We start from the raw sequence: 21,019 nt of genomic DNA, 5'->3' as shown, positions 1-21,019 counted from the left end.
CCAGCTTTCAGGAAACTGCAAAAAATTAGGTGTGGGTAGATGCCATGGTAGAAGAATACAACTCCATCATGACGAATGATGTTTGGGAGGTGGTGCCGAGGCTTGAGGACAAGTTAGTTGTAGGTTCTCGATGGATCTACAAAATCAAGTTTGCTACAGATGGTAGGATGGAGAAGTACAAGGCTAGGTCCATTGAAAAGGAGTATGCACGGAAAGAAGGGCTTGATTATGAAGAAACCTTCGCCCCAGTTGCTAGATACACCTCTATTCGGTCAGTTATATCCCTAGTAGCTTAGATGGGATGGCAAATTCAATAGATGGACGTCAAGACGACATTCTTGAACGAGGTGATAGAGGAAGAGATATATATTGAACAACTAGAGGGCTTCGAGACTCATGAGAGGTGCACTCATGTGTGTAGATTGAAGAAAGCTCTATACGGGCTCAAGCATGCTCCCAAGGCATGGTATGGTCGGATCGATAACTACTTGCAGTAGATGGGATTCGTCAAGAGTGACGTAGATCCCAACCCGTACTATTTGATGGTAGAGGGTGACCCACTCATCCTAGTATTATATGTGGATGATCTCTTCTTGACAGGATCATCAGGGCTCATAGAGGACTGCAAGAGAAACTTGGCAACAGAGTTTGATATGAAGGATTTAGGGTTGATGCACTATTTCCTAGGATTGGAAGTGTGGTAGAAGGACGAGGAGATCTTCCTTGGTCAAGGAAGATACGCTATAGATATTTTGAAGAGGTTCAGAATGCAGGACTGTAGACCCATGTCTAGGCCCATGATCACCAAATGGAAGAAGATAGATGCATCAAATGGCAAGGATTTCGACCCCACTTTGTATAGACAACTTATCGGTTCTCTCATGTATCTAGTCAACACTAGGCAAGATATTTGCTTTGCAATCAATACCCTTAGTCAGTTTATGGTAGAACTGAAGAGGGTGCATTAGGAAACGAGGCATATTTTGAGGTTTGTGTGTGGCACAATTGGGCAAACAATTTAGCGGACAAGAAAAATACCTCTGGGTACTGCTTCAACATTGGATCAGGGATGGTTTCTTGGTGTAGCAGGAAGTAGAAATCAGAAGCATTGAGCTCTGCAGAAGCAGAGTATATGACATCAACCGTAGCTACGTGCGAAGCTATATGGCTTCAGAAGCTGCTAGTAAGCTTGGTCAAGCAAAGAATGGAGGCGACTAGTATCCACTGTGATAATCAAAGTTGCATTAAACTCTCTGAGAATCCAGTGTTTCATGACAGGTTGAAACACATAGATATTCGGTGTCATTTCACTAGAGATTGTGTACAGCGTGGAGCAGTGCAACTACAGTATGTTACCACAAAAAAGCAGGTTACAGATATACTCACGAAAGCTCAAGGGAGAGCTAAGTTCGTCTATTTCAGAGAACAGATGGGTATGGTGGAGAACTCGTTTCAGTAGCAGGGACAAATTATTTTGGATGCTTTTCAGTTGTAGTAGTTGTGGTTGCAACAACAATAGATGAGAGGGAGTTGCTGTGTAGATGCAGTGTTGGTAGCAGTATGGCAGAGTCAACAGCGACATACATGTAGCATCAAAATTGTGTAGTAGTTGGTGGGCAGTAGCAGCCATACATCAACAACATGACAAGGGTGATACAGAAACAGGGTGTTGTAGCAGCAGAATGCAACATGAGTTGTTGAGCACTAGTTGGAGAGAACACAGTCCTCACTAAGAGTGAGTGTTAGTTTCTGTAACATTAGATGTGTTCTAGCCACGAAATTTGGTGGAGAGGCTAAAATACATGAGATCTCCAAAACCCATAAATCATTTATGGAAATTCCACCTAGAAGTGTCTCAATTAGATTTAGCCGATGTTTTACTAGGTGGAGGAAGGAAAAGAATAAGTTTTTCAGTTCATTTTGAGGCTGTTACTAAAGAGCAATGTTACTTGGGAAGTGGGGAGCAACATTTTCAAAAGCTCCTCGGTCGGGAGCGAATTTTTATATAATATATATTTTCATATATTTTGATGCATATATGTCTACAAAAGCATGTAGAATGATGAATTAGATATAAAAAGCATAAAAACATGGATTAAACCATATAACATCAATCATCTAGAAGTTATAATCTTAATCAACCACGGCCACAAGTTACAAGCTCTCATTTATATAGCATGTAAGGGTGCACATAACCAAAATAACATCGTGTGCAATTCATCTCTGAACCAAAAATACATCAACAAGTAGGCTCTAGATGGCCTCTAGCATCCGAAAAAAACATGCTACAACAAATAGCGACATATCATCAAAATCATTGCCTATCTTGGGATCCTTGTCATTAATATCACCCTCTAAGCAATTAACATTGTATAGAAAAATTGTAGCATGTCAAGTGAAGATTTTGTTTGAGTGATGGGTACTTTTTTAGTTGGGTCAGGATAGAGGAGTTCGACAGCCAGTGTCTCTAACATCAAGGTACATAGAGGGTTTGGTGCTCTTGATTAAATACGAATCCCATACTGTAGTACATGACAAAATCTATTGGAAACATTTCAATTCCCCCAATCCTGAAACCCTGAAAAACTGACAAGTCTACTAGATTTTGAGTGAGATCTAAAATTCGACTTTCTCCTAAGTTGCAGGAAACGTGGGTCTACAGGGCGTTTCACCTGGGGAAACGAAACGAAACGCGTTTCCCCGTACCGTACGGCCTGGAAACGCGTTTCCGGCCGTACGGCCACATTTCCCGAAATGGAAACGTGGCCGTACGGCCGGAAACGCGTTTCCAGGCCGTACGGGCCCCGTTTCCACAAAAAAAACACTTGTTTTTTAATTTTTTTTTTTTTTGCTAATTTGTTTTAAAAAAAATTTAGGGTTTCCAACTTGTTCTAGAAACCATTTCTAAAGTTATATTCTAAGCAGCCTGACTCATTATGTGATGACTCATGGGTTTGGGCAGATTCTAAGCAGACCAGGAGATATATATTTTTAATATATATATATATATTATTATATATATTCGCGTTTCCCCGTTTCCAAAATTTGGGGAGGTCGCGTTTCGTTTCGCTTCCCGTTTCGGAAACTCGTTTCCGTTTCCCCGTTTCGTGCAACTTAGACTTTCTCTATATGAAATCCATTGAGGTCGGAACCATGCTCAAACATCTCGAGTCATTTCATGGTAATGTTTGAAATTCAAGTAAAAGGATTTTTACTTTAAGAATTTAACATTACCATGAATTGCATATCAATACTAGGGACATAAGCTTGGATATTAGGCTGCCCTACTCAAAAACTCTTGTTTATTTGATTTTTTTTTGCATTTGGAACATCTTTGTGACAATTTTTTTGGAAAAATCAGGTTATTTTTTTTAATGGGAGCTCGCTTTCGGTCACTCCCGATTTGCTCCTTCTTGGAGTGTGCTCCAGGAGCAATTTGAAAGGGGGGGGCACTCCCCCGCCACCCTATTAAAGAGTTTGCAGTTTGCATAGCTAGTCAAAACTGGCTACTTACATCTCGGTAATATCTCGTGTCTTGACTTTCATCAACCACTCTCAATTTAATCCAAATCATCATTTTCATTCCGACATTTGCGAATTGCCCAAAACTGTACAGGTCAATATGCAAATCCAGCTTGTAAATTTAACCCCTCTTCTGTGCTTAATGACGGTTGGGGTCATAAATTAGCTCCTCCTTGGCAACATGGCTGGGTGATAGTCTTATTGTTTCACATGATGATTCCAATTCTGACTCTGACCTGTGAAACTTCTATCACTGCGCAGGGGGGGGGGCACTCCCCCGCCACCCTATTAAAGAGTTTGCAGTTTGCATAGCTAGTCAAAATTGGCTACTTACATCTCTGTAATATCTCGTGTCTTGACTCTCATCAACCACTCTCAATTTAATCCAAATCATCATTTTCATTCCGACATTTGCGAATTGCCCAAAACTGTACAGGTCAATATGCAAATCCAGCTTGTAAATTTAACCCCTCTTCTGTGCTTAATGACGGTTGGGGTCATAAATTAGCTCCTCCTTGGCAACATGGCTGGGTGATAGTCTTATTGTTTCACATGCTGATTCCAATTCTGACTCTGACCTGTGAAACTTCTATCTCTGCGCGGGGGGCTGCACTCCCTCGCCACCCTATTAAAGAGTTTGTAGTTTGCATAGCTAGTCAAAACTGGCTACTTACATCTCGGTAATATCTCGTGTCTTGACTTTCATCAGCCACTCTCAATTTAATCCAAATCATCATTTTCATTTCGACATTTGCGAATTGCCCAAAACTGTACAGGTCAATATGCAAATCCAGCTTGTAAATTTAGCCCCTCTTCTGTGCTTAATGATGGTTGGGGTCATAAATTAGCTCCTCCTTGGCAACATGGCTGGGTGATAGTCTTATTGTTTCACATGCTGATTCCAATTCTGACTCTGACCTGTGAAACTTCTATCGCTGCAGCAATTGTTTTACTTTTCCTACTTATTTCATCATATGTTATTCATGAAATTACTTCAACAAACATTAAAATAAATACTGTTGCGGATGTCACATCGTAATACAAAAACAAAAAAAATATGCACACATTGACACAATTATTTTGTATTAATGTCCCCAAAAATCCCCATGTGGGAAAACCAATGCAGCATGGGAGGATTTTATTATCCAACAATTTTCTTGTACAACAGGGTGCCAAACTGGCTTACCCACAGATAGACAAACTTCCAGCACTTTCCTAAACCTAGCGTAGCCCTACTAACCTCTGCTACTGCTTGAAACCCTCTGCGCCAGCCTGAAACCCGTTGTGTCAGCCTACTGAGGCTCTGCGCAGCCTCTTCGGGCCTCTGCGTCACTCCTGCAGCCTCTGCGTGGATGACGCAGGTCCTTCTGGCTTTGTGTGGCTTCCTCTGGCTTTGCGTCTGTCTCTTCTGTGCTGATCTCCCATCTTTCTGTTCTGTACTTGCCGCCTCCTGATTGCTCTCCAGACCACTAGTTCAATTTCTCAGCAAACCCCGCTCCAGAAATTGAACTCACTGGTCTCCCTTAGTGTGTTCTCCAAGTGCCCCTCAAGCCTCCTCTTATACTTTTTCTGTTGACATCTCAACGACTGAGATTAAGTCCCTAATCAATGACTAAAATTAGATCTGGCTCAATCCATGTCTTTTGGATCATTCTAACATAGATTCATACTAATACACATTAATATTTTATTTTCTGTAGTTTAGACTTAGGGACTTCGTTAAAAATATTAATTATTTTAATATCTCTTGATCTGTTTAGAATTTGCCCAAACCCTTTTTGGGTATTGGAGATCTCATGTGCCCCAACCTCTCCACCAAATTTCGTGGTTAGAGCACATCCAATGCTACCCCAAATCAACACTTCCTCTTAGCAAGGACTGTGCTCTAGCAATACTCCTCACTGAGTATTACTCTAATCATCCGACATCAGTACCTGTGCTGATGCTAGGCCTCCCTGCCCAACATCCTTTGCACTGTTGCATCCTATACTGCTGCCCATGGTTCTGCCACTGGCACTATTGCATCTGTACGACAACTTCCTTTGCATCCGTGCTACTGCTGGTCCTTTCTCCCAGCACTGCATCCACACTGCACCTTCCTCTGCATCTTGTGCTGTTGTTGGTCCTTTCTCCCAGCACTGCATCTGCGCTGCAACTACCTCTGCATTTGTGCTGATGTTGGTCCCTTCTCCCAACATTGCATCTGCACTGCAACTCCCTCTTCATTCGTGCTGCTAACACACTACTTCTGAAAGGGGTTCTTTACCATCCCCATCTTTTCCCTGAAGTAGTCAAATTTTGACTTCCCAACGACCTTTGTGAGGATATTTGCCACTTGTTCCCCTGTAGGAGTGTAGCTCAACTGTACAGCTCCACGTTGGACACAATCTCTGACAAAGTGACGCTGGATATCAATATTCTTTGACCTATCATGAAATACTGGATTCCTAGAGAGTTTGATGCAACTCTGATTATCACACATGATCCTGGTTGCCTCCATATTTCTTCTGAATAGGTTTACCAACAGTTTTCTAAGCCATATGGCCTCACACGAAGTTGTGCTTGCTGCCATATATTCTGCCTCAAATGAGCTCAGAGCCATGAACTTCTGTTTCCTACTGCACCAAGAGGTTATTCCTGATCCAATGTTGAAACAGTACCTAGAGGTACTTTTCCGATCCACTGAACTTCCTTCCCAATCTGCATCAGTAAATCCACTCAACCTGATATCCTTCCCCTTGTTGTACAAGAGCCCATAATCAAATGTTCCCTGTAAATACCTGAGAACGTGCTTGGCTTCTGCCTAGTGAGCCCTCTTTGGTTCCACCATGAACTGACTAAGGGTGTTGACAGTGTAGCCAATATTTGGCCTAGTATGACTAGATACATTAGGGAACCTATGAGTTGTCGGTATAGGGTGGGATCGACATCCTTGTCTCCTGATGCATCAATCTTCTTCCAGTTGATGATCATTGGCGTAGCCATAGGTCTACAGTCTCCCATCCCGAACCTTTTCAGAATTTCTGTAGCATACCTTCCTTGACCAAGGAAGATTTCTCCTTTTTGCTGCCAAACTTGCAACCCTAGAAAATAGTGCATCCGTCCAGATCCTTCTATCGAACTCTGTGGCTAGATTCTTCTTGCAGTCCTTAATGAGTCTGGATGATCCTGTCAGGAAGAGATCATCCACATATAATACTAAGATAAGTGGCTCGCTCTCTACGACCAGATAGTAGAGATTCAGATCCGCGTCACTCTTGACAAACCCCATCTTCTGCAAGTAGTCATCTATTCGACGCTCTTGGTGCCTGCTTCAGCCCATACAAAGCTTTCTTCAGTCTGCATACATGAGACTTCTTCTCATGAGTTTCAAAGCCCTTTGGTTGTTCAATGTATACTTCTTCTTTTATTACCCTGTTCAGAAATGTCGTCTTGACATCCATCTGATGGATCTCCCATCCCATTTGGGCTGCAAGAGATATCATGGTCCTAATAGATGTATACTTGGCTACCGAGGCAAAGGTTTCCTCATAGTCAATCCCTTCCTTTTGAGCATACCCCTTAGCCACAAACCTGGCCTTGTATTTTTCAATACTGCCATCCGTAGCATATTTGATCTTGTAGATCCATCTTGAACCTACCACAGATCTGTCTTGAGGCCTTGACACCACCTTTCAAACATCGTTTACCATTATGGAGTTATACTCCTCCACCATCACATCTAGCTGGACTTGATGCTGAGCTGCCTCCTTGAAGCTGGCAGGCTTTCCATCTTGAGCTACTAATGCCTGATACTTGTCTCGCTGTTTTCGCTCCCTTTAACTGTTCATTAGCTCTCCGATGAAGTTCTTTGCATCACGCAGAATCTGACGAAGTTCCCTGCTGGTTCTTCCTCTGCCAACAGGTGCTTCTGTTTGCTCCTGTTCCTCATCCTGAGAATCTTCCTAATCTGAGGAAGGATTCTTCACTTTTGTTGGTTGAAGAGGCATGACAAATGGATCCTCTTTCGACTGCTCCTTGGAAGGCATTTCTCGAGATCTTCTGAAAGCTCTGTCCTTCATGAACTTTACATCTCGTCGTACTACTACCTTCTTGCTCCCTGGAAGATAGATCTTGTATGCCTTAGCATTCTCGCTATATCCTGCCAGATACCTCTTTTCTGTAGTCTGATCCAGCTTCTTCCTCTTTCTTCGGGTATGCGACAATATGCCAAACTCCAAATATCCTGAAATGACTAACTTCAGGTTTCTTCCCAATGAAGACTTTCTCTGTAGTAATCTTGCCCAATGCCCGATGAGGAGTCCTAGTCTGAACGTAGACAACTGTGTTGCATGCTTCTGCCCACAGGAATTTTGGCATATCCTGATCATACAGCATGGCCCTAGCTGCTTCTACAATAGTCCTATTTTTCCTTTCTGCCACCCCATTCTGCTCTGGATTGTAGGGAGTTGTCCACTCTCTTTTGATGCCTTCCTTAGCGCAAAAATCAGTGAAGTCCTTATCGACATATTCTCCACCATTATCTAAGCACAAGACTTTTATTTTATTACCTGTCAGATTCTCCACTAGAGCCTTGAACTCCTTGAATCGACAAAAAACCTCATCCTTGGTTTTCAAAAAATAGATCCAAGTTTTCTTCATGTGGTCATCAATGAAAGCAAGGAAATGCTCGGCACTGCTGAGAGCTTTGATAGACATAGCTCCACAGATATCTGAGTGTGTCAATCCTAGTACACTCTTGGCCCTGTGGTTGCTCCTAGGAAATGTCGCCTTGGCATACTTTCCTAGAGCGCATCCCTTGCATACATCATCTTGTTCCGTACTCAGATCTGGAACTCCTGTTACAGTGCTCCTGAGAATTCTCAGAGCTCCATGGTGCAAGTGACCCATCATTCTGTGCCATAGTTCGTTCAAGTCTTTGTCCACATGACTGCCTATTAGTGCCATTGGATATTCTAGTTGTAATCTGTACAACCGATTACTTTTGATCTGAATCTGCACTTCTTTTTTCAGCTCGGGTGTTTGACGTATACCTTTTCCTTGATGAAGTAGATGTCATAGCCCTTGCCTTGTAGTAGTGACACGGAAAGTAAGTTCGTCCCCAATCTTGGCACATGCAGCAGATTTGTGGCACAAAACCGTTGTCTCGATTCTCTCTGAAAAACTATGGTACCCTTTCCTACTGGAGTACACTTTGCCTTGTTCCCCATGGTGATCTGAAAGTTCATCTTCTCTTCTCGATATTCTGAGAAACACTCCCTGATTCTCATCATATGCCACGAGGCTCCACTGTCTATATACCATACTTCTGATGATGCAACGCTAGTCATGCACGCAACTTCTTCTTCCAACCTGGAAGCCAACATAGAGAAACCGAAATCTCTCTCTCTTGTGCAATCTTCTGAAAATCTGTGAGTCCCCTGAGGTGGATGCCTCTGCATCGTGGTCTCTACCCATAACTGATTTTCCCTTTTTGTCTTTGATTTCTTGCTCTGATACCATGTGAAAATTCTATCACTGCAGCAACTGATTTACTTTTCCTGCTTATTTCATCATCAGTTATTCATGAAATTACTTCAACAAACATTAAAATAAACACTGCTGGAGATATCACATTATAATACAGAAACAAAAAAAAATATGCACACATTGACACAGTTATTTTGGACTAATGTCCCCGGAAAAACCCAATGTGGGAAAACTGGTGCGGCAAGGGAGGATTTTATTATCCAGCGATTTTCTTGTACAATAGGGTGCCAAAGTAGCTTACCCACAGATAGACAAACTTCCAGCACTTTCCTAAACCCAGCGTAGGCTCTACTGACCTCTGCGTGAGCCTGAAACCCTCCGTGTCAGCCTATTGAGGCTCTGCGCAGCCTCTCTGGGCTTCTGCGTCACTCCTGCAGCCTCTACGTGGATGACGAGACCCTTTTGGCTCTGCGCAGTCTCTGCTGCCTCTACATGGCTTCCTCTGGCTCTGTGTCTGCCTCTTCTGCGCTGATCTCCCGTCTCTTTGTTCCGTACTTGTTGCCTCCTAATTGCTCTCTAGACCACTGGTTCAATTTCTCAGCAAACCCCACTGCAGAAATTGAACTGACTGGTCTCCCTCAGTGTGTTCTCCAAGTGTCCCTCAAGCCTCCTCTTATACTTTTCCTGTTGACATTTCAACGGCCGAGATTAAGTCCCTAATCAACGATTAAGATTAAATCTGGCTTGATCCATGTCTTTTGGACCATTCTAACACAGATTCATATTAATACGCATTAATATTTTATTTTCCCTAAGTTTAAACTTAGGGCCTCCATTAAAAATATTAATTATTTTAATATCTCCTGATCTGTTTAGAATCTGCCCAAAGCCTTTTTGGGTATTGGAAATCTCATGTGCCCCAACCTCTCCACCAAATTTCGTGGCTAGAGCATACCCGATGCTACCCCAAATCAACATGACCTTCTGATATGTTAGACATAACAACATATCAGACAAGTTATGTTTAGACCACGTTTATAATTTGAAAAACAGACTAGTGCTCTTGTACTGTCCAATAAGCCAAAAGTTTGCTTGGATGTTAAATAAACAAACAGATATAGGATCCATAAAGTATACATAAAATTCAAGAGTTTTATCCAAATAGATGTTCCCCAAGAGATTTGAACACCAGTGAAGACTCGCAGGTTATTTCTTATCCATATTGAAAACCTAGAGACTAATAGGCAATGTAGTTTGTGAGATTCTGCATATGAAATTGTGCAGTTTATAAATTTCATTATTTTAATGTTTTATAAGGAAAGAGTGGCTATTTTATATCAGATAGTAATAATACATTTATTTGTTTCTGTCATCGGCAATAGACTACATATTAACATGTACTGAGATCATATCCTATGTTTATCGCTCTCTTTAAATGCATTTGAATTTCTAAGATTTTGCAAAACAAATTATAAAATAAATTCTCAAAATCTTTCTATTCTACAGGTTTAAAGAGTTATCAAAGACAGCATACATACTAAACGTTCTTATTGCAATGGAGAGTGTTGTGTCAGTGTTTGTCCCAGAAAACAAGGCGAGTGACATTGCTGGAAATCTAAATTTGGCATCTAATCAATTGTCTGTGAGACGATGTAAGTTTATAATTGTTTGTTGTTGATACTTTCACGCAGTTATTTTCTTTCTCCTTTTTGCCCAGTTTTCCAGCCTTGGACATACTTTTTGTTTGTATTTTGTATCACCATACCTTTGTCACAGTTATATATACAATTTTATCTTGAGGCTGCACTACTGTAGGTCTCTTTCGTTCTTTATGTTATTTCAGCATTGTATTCATACTGGTTGTATTATTCAGTCCCATTGACGTACTTTTTTGGTCATTCGTTTCTTTCTTTCTTTATGTTATTTCAGCGCTTTGTAGGAGCTGTGTGTATTCATACTGGTTGTATTATTCAGTCCCATTGACATAAATAAAATGGTCTTATCTTATTTTCTTACAATGCTTATCTTTTAAGCAGAAAAACAATAGTCTTGTGTTAGTAGAAGACACTTCTGTTTGGGCCTACCTAGGAATTGATCATGAAACTTCAAATTGAACGCTTGTGAACTATTTATAAATTTACTACCTGCAATGGCCACATTTCTTCAGGTCGCACAAAAACATCTTTTTGACCAGGTCCTTGTTGAGAAATCTAGGGCATTAGGATTAGGATATTTCTCTTTGATGATGACTGCTTGTGAATGTTTTCTACTTCTTTAGGTTAAGGTCTTTCTTTTCTTAGATGATTATAGTGTTTTTCTTCATCAAACAGTTACCAAAGGATGAACAATAAAATGACAAGAGACACAGAATGTAGGCGATCAGCCAGGGCCTACACCTCTCCAACTTGAGAGGAAAACCCACATGAGTTGCACTAATAAGTCACCACTCTCTTGGTGCCTTGTAATGTCCCTTTTTCCGAATGTTGGTAGCAGAGACCATCTTAGTAGCCTAGCCATTCCAATAGGCTACAAATTAAAATAAATTGTGGAATCTCAAGGGATGGATTAATTGAGAAGGTGACTAAGGAAAACAAACATTATAAAGTCACTTTATTTAATGAAGGATAAAGGTATTCAGATGACCCATGTTATTCCGATAGCCATCACAATAAAAGAAAACTAGGAGCTTATTCATGGGCAGGTGATTGATGTTTTTGTAAATTGATTTGTGGGGTCATAGAGCTTTGTGTGAGGGTTTGTAACCATGAGTTTTATTATCTTCAGTGGTGAAATATCCACCCTAGTGATCAATACTGGTTTCAATGTTGCAACAATACACCCTAGCCAACCAATAAGGAGGAGGCATTTAGGTTTCTCACTTGAACTCAATTGGTGAATTTCATTTAGTTGGTTTATTGAGGATTTGGTGAGTATGTGGCAGCATCCAATGTGACAAGTCGTGGAACAAGGTTATTTGTAGTTATAGATGAAAGTGCTTAGGGTATCTTCCAAGAAAGGAAGTTTGACCGATTTTCTTATAGTTGGGTCAGGTTATTAGAGAGTTTTCTCATCAAAGTTTGCAGGACCGAGTTCATCTCTTGCTAAGAATAAGAAGCCCTTGGCCAAGAGTTGTATGAAGCCGAAAATAAATCATGTGGCAGTTGACTAATGACTTACAAAGTGACTAACCTAGGAGACAAAGCAAAAGTGGCCAGGAATTGAATGTTGATTTCTATAGCATCAAATGTGCTCTTGCCTCGAGATTTTGCAGAGAGGCTAAGACACATGCATTCTCCAATACCCAGAAATCGTTTGGGAAAATTCCACCTAGAGATGATTTAATTAAAATAATTTACTTTTTTTAAATGGTTCCCTAAGTCTAAACTTAGAAAATCTGGTTAATTAAAGGGTATTAATTAAATCAGTTGTGAATCTTCTAGAATAAGACGAGGATCGATTCCCAGTTAATCTTAGCTCTTGATTATGTTTTAATCTTGGCTGTTGGAGCTCCAATGAGAGATTATAAGGAGTTTGATGGGCACTTGGAGAACACATCGAATGAGAGATCAGAGATCAAATTTCTCAAGAGTAGCAGTGTTGAGTTGCCGGAATGAGATCGAGTGATCTTATTACAGTGAGGGGCAGGGATAGCAGTCAGGAGGAGAGTTTTCCAGATCTGGAAAGTGCAAAGCAGAGAGAGCATAGAGCAATTCAGTGAGGCAGCGTAATGCCCTGCAGAGGCAATGCAGAGCTTCATAAGGAGTTCCAAATTCAACTGGGAGAGTCAAGATGTAGTGCCAGAAGCCGGGGTGTGAGACCAGAGGGCCAGAAGGTCAAATTTCCAGACAGCAGGAGATCAACATAGAAGGTGACGCAAAGCCCAACCAGTGTGACACAGATCCGCGTAGGATTGACGCATAAGTTGCGTAGAGGTAGCGTGGGGACAACTAACTAGCCCCTTATCAGTGTCAGATCTCTCGAATCAGTGTAAGATTTTTCTCACTAACTCTTTGCCAGTTTTTCTCTGTATCGGATAGCCAGTTTGGGCATCCAAGGATTTGTACTCAGAAACTACTGCATACTAATAAAATCCTCAGCAGCTGCACCGATTTTCCCACATTGGGTTTTTTTAGGGACATTGTCCAAAAACAACTGTGTAGATGTGTGTGTGTTTATTTGTCTCCTGTGCAGTATTTAGTTTCCACAATATTTATTTTGTGTAGGTTGTAGTGTATGTGTTTTGATATTTGCTATAGAAAATTGCAAGTAATTTGTTTAAAGGAATTTAACAAATAGGAGAAATATGATCAGTTTGCTGTAGTAGGATTCGGGGTTTCCAAATTTTTCACATTGAACCAATAATTGGTAGTCGAGAATATCTAACAAAACTTGGAAACCAAATCAGATTCTAGAGAAGCGATTGAGGGGGGCAATCAAATTAAGGAGAGGGGTCATAATGTAATGTTGGACCAAGTTTATTAACCTGGAACACAGAGGCACACTAACTGACCAAATGCACAACAAGGTGGGTAAAGTTATGTAAGTCGAGATATCTAAGATAGTAGAGGTCAGTAAATTCGAGAGGGTCGCTCTAGGATTATATCAAAATAATATCCCTTTGAGAGCATATCGAGATTTATTGATGATTGACCAAGTGGATATGGATTGTGTGAGGCCAAACAGTGATCAAAATGCCAAATGTATTGGCGAACTTTGTAAGGTCAACCTAGGATTACAAAGACGATTTTGTTGGCCAAGGAAAGCAACTGTTGTGTAGGAAAATTCATTCACGTAGATAAAGGCCTTTTTGGTGGTAAGTCAAATCAACCCAAGGTTAACTTGCAATGTTATAACAAGAGCCTAAGACTTGCATTGCTGATAGGCAAACAATAATCAAATCAATCGTTGAGTGAAGTATGCAAAGTAGAAGGGTATCAGTGGTTTCAATATTAGATTTTGTAGCACTAGACAAGTGTTCTAGTCTCAATTTATGTCTAAAGAGACTAAGGAACATGAGAGTAATACCCAAAAAGGTTTCGTGACATAAGCTTGTGAAATTCCTTAATTAAATTAATTAGCTATCATTTAACTTTTTCCCAAGTCTAACTTAGGAAAATTGGTTAATTAATGGGAATTAATTAAGAAAGGTCGAGAATGCTCTAGAGACTCATAGATTGAGTTTAAGATGATCTTAGCTATTGATGAGGTTTCAATCATGGTCGTTGAAGCTGCAGTGAGAGATTAAAAAAATGAATTTTTTATCTATTACAACAACTGGAAATTATTCTTCTAACTGAAAATTTAATTATGTTGTTTATTTGCTACGACAAGCAACAAATAAAATCACAACTGCAATTTTCACCATAGAAATACTGCGGAAAATAAAATATTGAAAACTGAGAAATTCTAGCGCACACAAGAATTTTGACACAATTATTTTTGGACAACTATCCCGAGGAAAACCCAATGTGGGAAAACCGGTTCAATAGATGAGGGTTTTATTATATTCTTCAGCAGCAATTTTGAGTACAATAATTTAGATGCACAATTGACAATCTAATCTGAGGAAAATACTAGCAAAATTATTGTGAGATTTTTCTCTCACCCCACAGCTATTATCTGCCTCCGAAATTGCCTCCCTAGCCTCTACGCCGAGCTCCCTTCGTCACCCTCTGTGCAGAGCTTACGCTGGTCCGTTGAAAATTTTGGCCTTCCTTCCTTTGCCTCTTTTAGGGACTGGAAACCTTCCTCCCGGAATGATGCTGTCCTCCTCTTCCACCTGCTACTCACCCTCTGCCTCTATCTTCTCTGCTGAGTTGCTGCTACTTAGAAAATCGAACTGCCTTGGCAATTGAGTATCTACACTGGTGTATTCTCCATTACCACATCGACCTCCTCTTATGATCCTCTATTGGAGCACCAACGACCAAGATTAAAACATAATCGATGCCTAGGATCATCTCTGCATCGATTCGTGTGAGTTTCTAGATGATTCTTGCCTTGACTTAATTAATATTGATTAGTTAACCATATTAAAGACTTATGAAATATTTAAAAACTGGTTAATAATATAACTAATTCATTTCTAGGTGGAATTTCTAGAAACGATTTTTGGGTTTTGGAGATCTCATGTATTCTAGCCTCTCCACAAAATTTCGTGGCTAGAACACATCCGATGCTACAAAAACTAACACTCCCTCTTAGCGAGGAATGTGTTCTAGTGCTTCTGCACCCCCTGTAGCAACGCCTTTTCTTTGCATCATCTCCTGTCATGCTGGTGATGCCTGGCCATGCCGTGTTACGAACATAAATTGGATAAAATAAAATAAACATAAATAAATATAAATAACTATAAATACTAAATAATCAAGTAATCATTATGTTAATTAGTCATTAGTTAAGTGAAAAGGCGTGTCTAAAAGACATGCCCAGTCACATAAATACTCCTGCTTAGGTATATATGTGGGTCCTCATTGTAACATTCAACCATCACTTGTACATTTTTATATATAATAAATTATTATTACAAAATACCTCGTGTATTTTTACATTAAAGCCAACAAGCTATAAGTTTTGTTGCTTTAGTGGTATCATAGCCATGCTGCACAATATAATCATGCGAGTCTTTGAATGTTGTTCACCGCACAATATGCCATTATGTTCACGTCTAGAATTCTTGGAGCAGTTTAGTAAAATTCAAGAAGCATTTTAGTGTTTAGAAAAATCATATGCAGAAGTTTAAGCGCATCGAAAGGAAATCAATAATAAGGATGAACATAATTGTGAAAATTCCTACACTCAAGGAACCCATACTGCAGCAAAACTGAATTTACTTCTCCCACTTGATTTTAATATACATTATCAAATTATTTTCTGAAAAAGATTGAAGTAAATTAGTTCTTTAGCCTACACTAATTTAATTTGATTACATGAAACAAGAAACTGAGGAAAGAGCAAGATACAAAGGACACCATTATTTTTGGACAAAATAGTCCCTGGGAAAACCCAATGTGGGAAAACCGGTGCAGCAGCTCTAAGGGTTTTATATTGTTAACCAGTAGTTCTGAATTCAATGCTAGATGCCCTCCCGACAATCCTGTTACAGAGAAAAGTATAATCGCAGAAAACTGAGTGAGATTACCTCACTTCATCCAGTGGTTTTCGGCTGATCCGGCAGCAGAACTGTCTAACCCCAGCTATCTATACGTTAGCCCTGCGTGGGCCCTGCATCAACCTTACAAGCTTTGTGTCAGCTTTGTTGTCTCTTCTGCCTTCTTGTGCTTCTACGTCAACCACTCCTGGCTATTCCGACAATTCTGGATTTTTGCTTAAGTCAACTTTCTCCTCTGCGCTGGCCCTTCTGGCTCTGCGTCAAGCTTGTGTGGGCCCAGACTGACCCAACGTCAGTCTCTCTAGGTTTTGTGTTGCCTCCACTAGTGGCTCTCCGCCTCTCTGCCCAGTATCCCGATCTGTCCCTACCCCTCTTCTGCAGAAGGATCACTTAGTTTGAATTTCTCATCTTCCTAGCCCCAGAAATTTCAAACTCTAGATCAATTCGTTCTCTTCGTGTGTGTTTCTAAATGAACCCCAAGCCTCCTTCTTATACTTTTCTCGTTGAGACTTCAACGATCGAGATTAAGTCTCTAATCAATGACTAAGATTAAAAACTTGACTTGATCCACTTTCTAGAACATTCTCACCCATATTTTGATTAATACCCATTAATACTTTAATTTTCCTAAGTTTAGACTTAGGAACCTCATTAAAAATATTAATTATTTTTAAAAAATACAATCTGGGTGGAATTTCACCAAACAGTTTGTAGGTTCTTTAGAACTCATGTGCCTTAGCTTCTCCACCAATTTTCATGGCTAGAGCACATCCGATGTTACCAAAAACTAACAATAATGAGAATGAAGATGTGATGGATAATGATGAATATGAAGGTGATATAGATGAAGATGATGATCCAGATAAAGTTGATCTTGATGTGGATGAGGATGATCTAGATCAAGATAATGATTCCGATGAAGCTGATATAGATCAAGATGAGGATTCTGATGAAGTAAGTCTTGATATGGATGAAAACGTTGCAGAAGATTCTCAAGGCGAAATTTCGGAAGGTAAGGTCGAAGATGCTGTAGTTGTGGTGGAGGTCAAGATGGAAGAACAAAGCGTTGAAGATGATACTGCCGTTGAGGACACAGTGTCAGAAAGCAATGGTCTACCCTTGGAGGAAGAGAATGACTTTTCAGATATATTTAGAAGTGAATTTGTGGAAGATAATTCAGAAGAAGAAGATGATGCTGGTAATGCTTTGCAAGGCCAAAATAAGACACTGCAGTTAAAGATTGATAAGCACAAGAAATAGTTAGAGATACTTGAACAGAAGGATCATAAATTTTTGAAATTAACAAAAAAAACATGAAAAGGAACTTCTTTAATTCAATCATGAATTTAACACTCACTTTGAAGAAGACAAAGAGAATCTCAAGGAAGGTGTTCTAAGGCCTGGTCAGCTAGAAGAGAGTGACAAAAAAAAGTTTGAAGCCTTCATAAAAAAAGGTCCTCACAGCTGCTCATGTTGATGTTTGGTGTGAAGAAATAAAGGAGCAACAAAACATAGGAGCTCTTCGTTGCCTCCTGCAAGCTTTTAGAACTGCATGTCACTATGGAGATGGGAGAAGAGACGATTTTTTTTCAATTTTGACAATTGTAAACAACAATACCTTTAACACAATCATGATATCTATTCTTGGTGAGATTGATGGTATATTCAAGAAATTGCTGCGAATGCCTCTGTCAAGTGGAAAGAGGGAAGCAATTTTAGAAATGAAAGACACTCCACGATGGAAGGACCTTGAGGGTCTCATTAAGTCATATTTTGTCAACACAACAAACCTTCAACAATTTGAGTTCCTAAAGAACTATGTTGTGGAATTCTATGGAGTGGACTTATTAAATGCTTATCAACATGTATTTACATTCATTAATCAGTTGGGAATGGTTTTACGACGTGCTTTCACATTAAATACCAAGGAAGCACTGGAGAAGGCTTACGATTGGTAATATATGAACTGCCTTGAACTTTGGGTTGTGAATGCCAACAATATTGACTTCCAGCCCCCTTCCTATCTAATGTCTCAGATTGTAATTGGAGTTGCTCATTTGGTGCCTACCTCACGCTATACCCCTTTGAAGCTGAGATGTACCAAAATGTTAAACACACTTGCTTTTACTAGAGGAATTTTTATTTTTGTGGCTTCTTTACTTTTTTATATGCTAGTGTAAAGACCTGGATTGGACACCAACTGGAGGATATGGGAAAGATTTTGACTTTTCAATAGGATTAAAGGTGCCAAAAGTGTTCTTGAAAATTCGTGCTTTCCAAGAGGAGTGTGTATATTTTGTGCTTCATCATTGTCATTAGGATTGTTGGTTGCTCCTCTTTTTTGTTACCCCCTCTATCCACTAGTCACGTCCTTCATTGCCGACAAACCCATTTAGAGCTTAGAGCTACTATATGTATTTTTTCAGATCCCGTGTCATCAAAATGATAGGCGATAAAGTATGACATGGGGACATGTATAACCCGGATTGGTAAAATCCAAGATGAAGTTTGTTCAATCAAGTCGGTCTTGAAAACCTATTGGGCAATGAGCACGACTTTGGCGAACAATTCGAGGTCCTGGAGAAAGTTATGAAGTTTCTATCCTCAACATTGTACACTTGGTTTTTTTGCATTGGCAATGTTAATTACATCCAGATATCAAAACGTGGCCACAGTTTCGACGGGCTATCCACTGTCTCTGTCCCCCGAAACCTTTTGTCTAAACCCTTTGTTGTCCGATGATCGACAAACCATTTACAGGAACCCGTCCATGTAGTCAAGCATCATGACCGTTGGTCAATGGTCAAGCATCGTGACCACACGCTGATTCGACATATCGTATAAATTCAGAGCTATAATATAGATCTGATTGCATTGCCAGGAGGAATAATTCAACATTACGATGGATTGTTTAAGCCATAGTTAAAAGTTATATAATATATATATTTCATATAATTTATAATTATATAATTAATTAATTTAAAAAAAAACAATTATTTAATTTATTATTAAAAAAAATTAAAAATTGCGTCTACCAAGAAGAAAAAGTCCAAAATGAGGAGCAACAGTAATAGTGAGGAAATGAAAAAAATTCAAGAATAGACATAACCAGTGACGATGAGTTTCAATATGCCGAGATGATAACCGCAAAGACAATTGCCAACAATAAGCTTTAAGGACAAAGCTTTTGAAGGGAAGGGCAATGTTACGAACATAAATTGGATAAAATAAAATAAACATAAATAAATGTAAATACTAAATAATCAAGTAATGATTATGTTAAGTAGTCATTAGTTAAGTGAAAAGGCATGTCTAAAAGACATGCCCAGTCACGAAAGGACACTTGCTTAGGTATATATGCGGGTCCTCATTGTAACATTCAATCATCACTTGTACATTTTTATATATAATAAATTATTATTACAAAATACCTCTTGTTTATTTTTACATTAAAGCCAACAAGCTATAAGTTTTGTTGCTTCATACTGCCCACCAACCACTGCACAACTCTGATATATGTTGCATTTGTGCTGCTGTTGATCTTGCGGAATTGCTGCCAACAATGCATCTGAGCTGTTGCGGACCCTGTTGAACTGTTGCCAACATTGCATCTACACTACAACTCCCTCTCATCTGTTACTAATGCAACTCTAACATCCGCAACTTAAAATCATGCAAAGTAGCCTAAACCTGCTACTGAAACGAGTTCTCCACCATACCCATATGTTCTCTAAAATAGATGAACTTAGCTCTCCCTAGAGCTTTCGTGAGTATATTTGCAACCTGGTCTTTTGTGGGAACATACTGTAGCTGGACTGCTCCACGTTGTACACAATCTCTGATGAAATGACACCAAATATCGATTTGCTTCGACCTGTCATGAAACACTGGATTCTTAGAAAGATTTTCGCAACTCTGATTATCATAGTAGACACTGGACACCTCCATCCTCTGTCTGAACAAGCTTACTAGCAGTTTCTGAAGCCATATAACTTCGCACGTAGTTGTGCTAGCTGCCATATACTCTGCTTATGCAGAGCCTAGTGCTACTGACTTCTGCGTCCTGCTACACCAAGAAATCATCCTTGATCGAACACTAAAGCAGTACCCGAAGGTACTTTTCCTGTCCACTAAACTGCTCGCGCAATCTGCATCAGTGTACCCAGAAAGTCTGACATCATAACCTCGAGCATATCTCAACCCATACTGGACTGTGCCATGAACATCAAAATATGCCTCACTGCTGCCCAATGTACCCTCTTCGGCTCTACCATGAATTTACTTAGGGCATTGATTGCGAAGCAGATATCTGGCTTAGCATTGACCAAACACGTGAGAGACCTAATAAACTATCTATACAAGGTGAGGTCGACATCCCTGTCATCTGATGCATTTATCTTCTTTCAGTTGGTGATCATGGGCGTAGACATTGGTCTACAATCTTGCATTCCGAACCTCTTCAGAATATTTGTAGCGTATATCCCCTACCCAAGGAAGATTTCCCCATCATTCTGCCACACTTACAATCCTAGGAAATAGTTCATCAACCCCAAATCCTTCATGTCAAATTTTGTTGCCAGGTTTCTCTTGTAGTCCTCTATGAGCCCTGATGATCCTGTCAAAAAGAGATCATCCACATACAAAACTAGAATGAGTGGCTCACCCTCTACCATCAAATAGTAAAGGTTGGGCTCTACATCACTCTTGACGAATTCCATCTGTTGCAAGTAGCTGCCAATCCTACCATACCAAGGCCTGGGCGGCTGCTTGAGTCCGTATAGATCTTTATTCAATTTGCCTACATGAGTGTGCCTCATGATTCTCAAAGCCCTCTGGCTATTCTATGTACACTTCTTCCTTTATCACCCCATTTAAGAAGGCTGTCTTGATGTCCATCTGGTGAATCTGCCATCCCAT

At 39.9% G+C, this 21,019-nt stretch overlaps 1 protein-coding gene across 4 annotated transcripts in view; it reads left to right on the top strand.

Annotated features, from left to right (window-relative positions):
• LOC149141786 (uncharacterized) overlaps nt 1–21,019 on the top strand; it is a 209,235-nt gene that overhangs the window by 152,743 nt on the left and 35,473 nt on the right. For all 4 annotated transcript variants that reach the window (XM_089453113.1, XM_089453115.1, XM_089453114.1 and 1 more), the window contains one exon: nt 10,498–10,643. In XM_089453113.1, the coding sequence (XP_089309239.1) occupies nt 10,498–10,643 (146 nt within the window). The remainder of the gene's footprint in view (nt 1–10,497; nt 10,644–21,019) is intronic.

The sequence above is a fragment of the Pinus tabuliformis genome, chromosome X (assembly GCF_031772625.1).
Source record: "Pinus tabuliformis cultivar Carrire ecotype Pingquan chromosome X, CPIR1, whole genome shotgun sequence".
In the NCBI taxonomy this organism is placed as follows: Eukaryota; Viridiplantae; Streptophyta; class Pinopsida; order Pinales; family Pinaceae; genus Pinus; species Pinus tabuliformis.
The sequence above is the reverse complement of the archived record's forward strand: the minus strand, read 5'-3'. Positions and strand labels throughout refer to the sequence as shown.